This window comes from Acipenser ruthenus, chromosome 30 (genome assembly GCF_902713425.1).
Source record: "Acipenser ruthenus chromosome 30, fAciRut3.2 maternal haplotype, whole genome shotgun sequence".
Taxonomy (NCBI): Eukaryota; Metazoa; Chordata; class Actinopteri; order Acipenseriformes; family Acipenseridae; genus Acipenser; species Acipenser ruthenus.
Genome location: NC_081218.1, coordinates 5,285,761 through 5,287,186, shown reverse-complemented (window position 1 = coordinate 5,287,186; position 1,426 = coordinate 5,285,761). Strand labels below are relative to the sequence as shown.

Sequence of the window (1,426 nt, the reverse complement as noted above, 5' to 3'; positions counted from 1 at the left end):
GTGTAGCTCTGGCTGTGTGCTTTGGGTCGTTGTCATGCTGAAAGGTGAACTTCCGTCCCAGTTTCAGCTTTCTTGCAGAGGGCAGCAGGTTTTCCTCAAGGACTTCTCTGTACTTTACTCCATTCATTTTCCCTTCTATCCTGACAAGTGCCTGTGGCAATGTGCCCCTCCCCTGTGTGCATTTGTGTGTTATATGTTGTATGTTGTGTGCGTGTATTAATGTTGGTGTATAGTCATTGGTACACGGGATATAAACGTGTACCAATGTATTCACATGTATTTAAAAAGTGTAGATTTGTATTTAGGCACGAGGACGGCACAAATCACTTCACGTGCTGGTTAAATGTAATATGTGAGCACGGGGTTGCACAGAATTAATTCACGTGCTGGGATTCAAGTGAATAATTAATTAGTAATTGAATCCCAGCACAACAGTATATATAGATGCACATTTTCATTCAGTCGGGGTTGGGTGTTCGAGAGTGGAGAACGGGTGAGAGAGAGAAGGAGAAATAACTTTAAAATATCAATTGCTATTACGTGCTGGTAGGACCAGCACAATACTTGTTTATTTAAAACTCACCGTGTTTGTTTGTGTGTCTGTCCGTGCACTGTATAGTCCGTTTTGTTTGTCTCTTTATTTTGGCGTGAAGTGCCGTGTCCTGTTTTGTTTCAAACCTTTTATTTTCTGTTCTGTTAATTATTAAATGGTGAGCGCGATGACGCGCTCAGCTTTACCAAAACCCCAAGTCTCCGTTGTTTATTTCCTGGCTCTGGTCTGACACCACCCACTCCGGCCGACTTTGTGATTTTCCCTTTCTTTTCTTACAGCAGTTGCTAAGAGTCACAGGGCTGAAGTCTAATATATGCTGCGTTTCTTTCTCTTCAGCCAGCAAGACAACGAAGCACTCTCGGTCTCCTGATCCAGGCAGGGGCTTCGGTGAGGAAGAGGAGATCATCCCGTGGCTCTCCCCTAAACAGCAACGCCACACTGAGAGCTACAGTGCCTATAGAAGGTCTACACCCCCTTTCAAAATGTTCACCTTTTGTTGCCTTATAGCGTGGAATTAAAATGCATTAAAATAGTTTTTTTTTTCATTTATCTACACATCCTACCCCACAACTTCCAAGTGAAAACAATATTCTAGAAATTTGTAGAAAATTAATTAAATAAAAACTGAAATAGCTTGGTTGGATAAGTGTCCACCCCCCTTGTAATAGCAATCCTCAATTAGCTCAGGTGTAACCAAACGCCTTCAAAATCACACACCAAGTTAAGTGGCCTCCACCTGTGTTAAATTGTAGTGATTCACATGATTTCAGGATAAATTCAGCAGTTCCTGTAGGTTCCCTCTGCTGGGTAGTGCATTTCAAAGCAAAGATTCAACCATGAGCACCAAGGCGCTTTCAAAAGAATTCCGGGACA

The 1,426-nt window shown here is 42.4% G+C and overlaps 1 protein-coding gene across 1 annotated transcript in view; it reads left to right on the top strand.

The window, feature by feature from the left end:
- LOC117414362 (RAC-gamma serine/threonine-protein kinase-like) overlaps positions 1-1,068 on the top strand; it is a 21,146-nt gene extending 20,078 nt beyond the window's left edge. The window contains exon 10 of the mRNA XM_059004497.1: positions 890-1,068. Coding sequence (XP_058860480.1) covers positions 890-1,060 — 171 coding nt within the window. The 3' untranslated portion in view covers positions 1,061-1,068. The remainder of the gene's footprint in view (positions 1-889) is intronic.
- Positions 1,069-1,426: the final 358 nt, after the last annotated feature.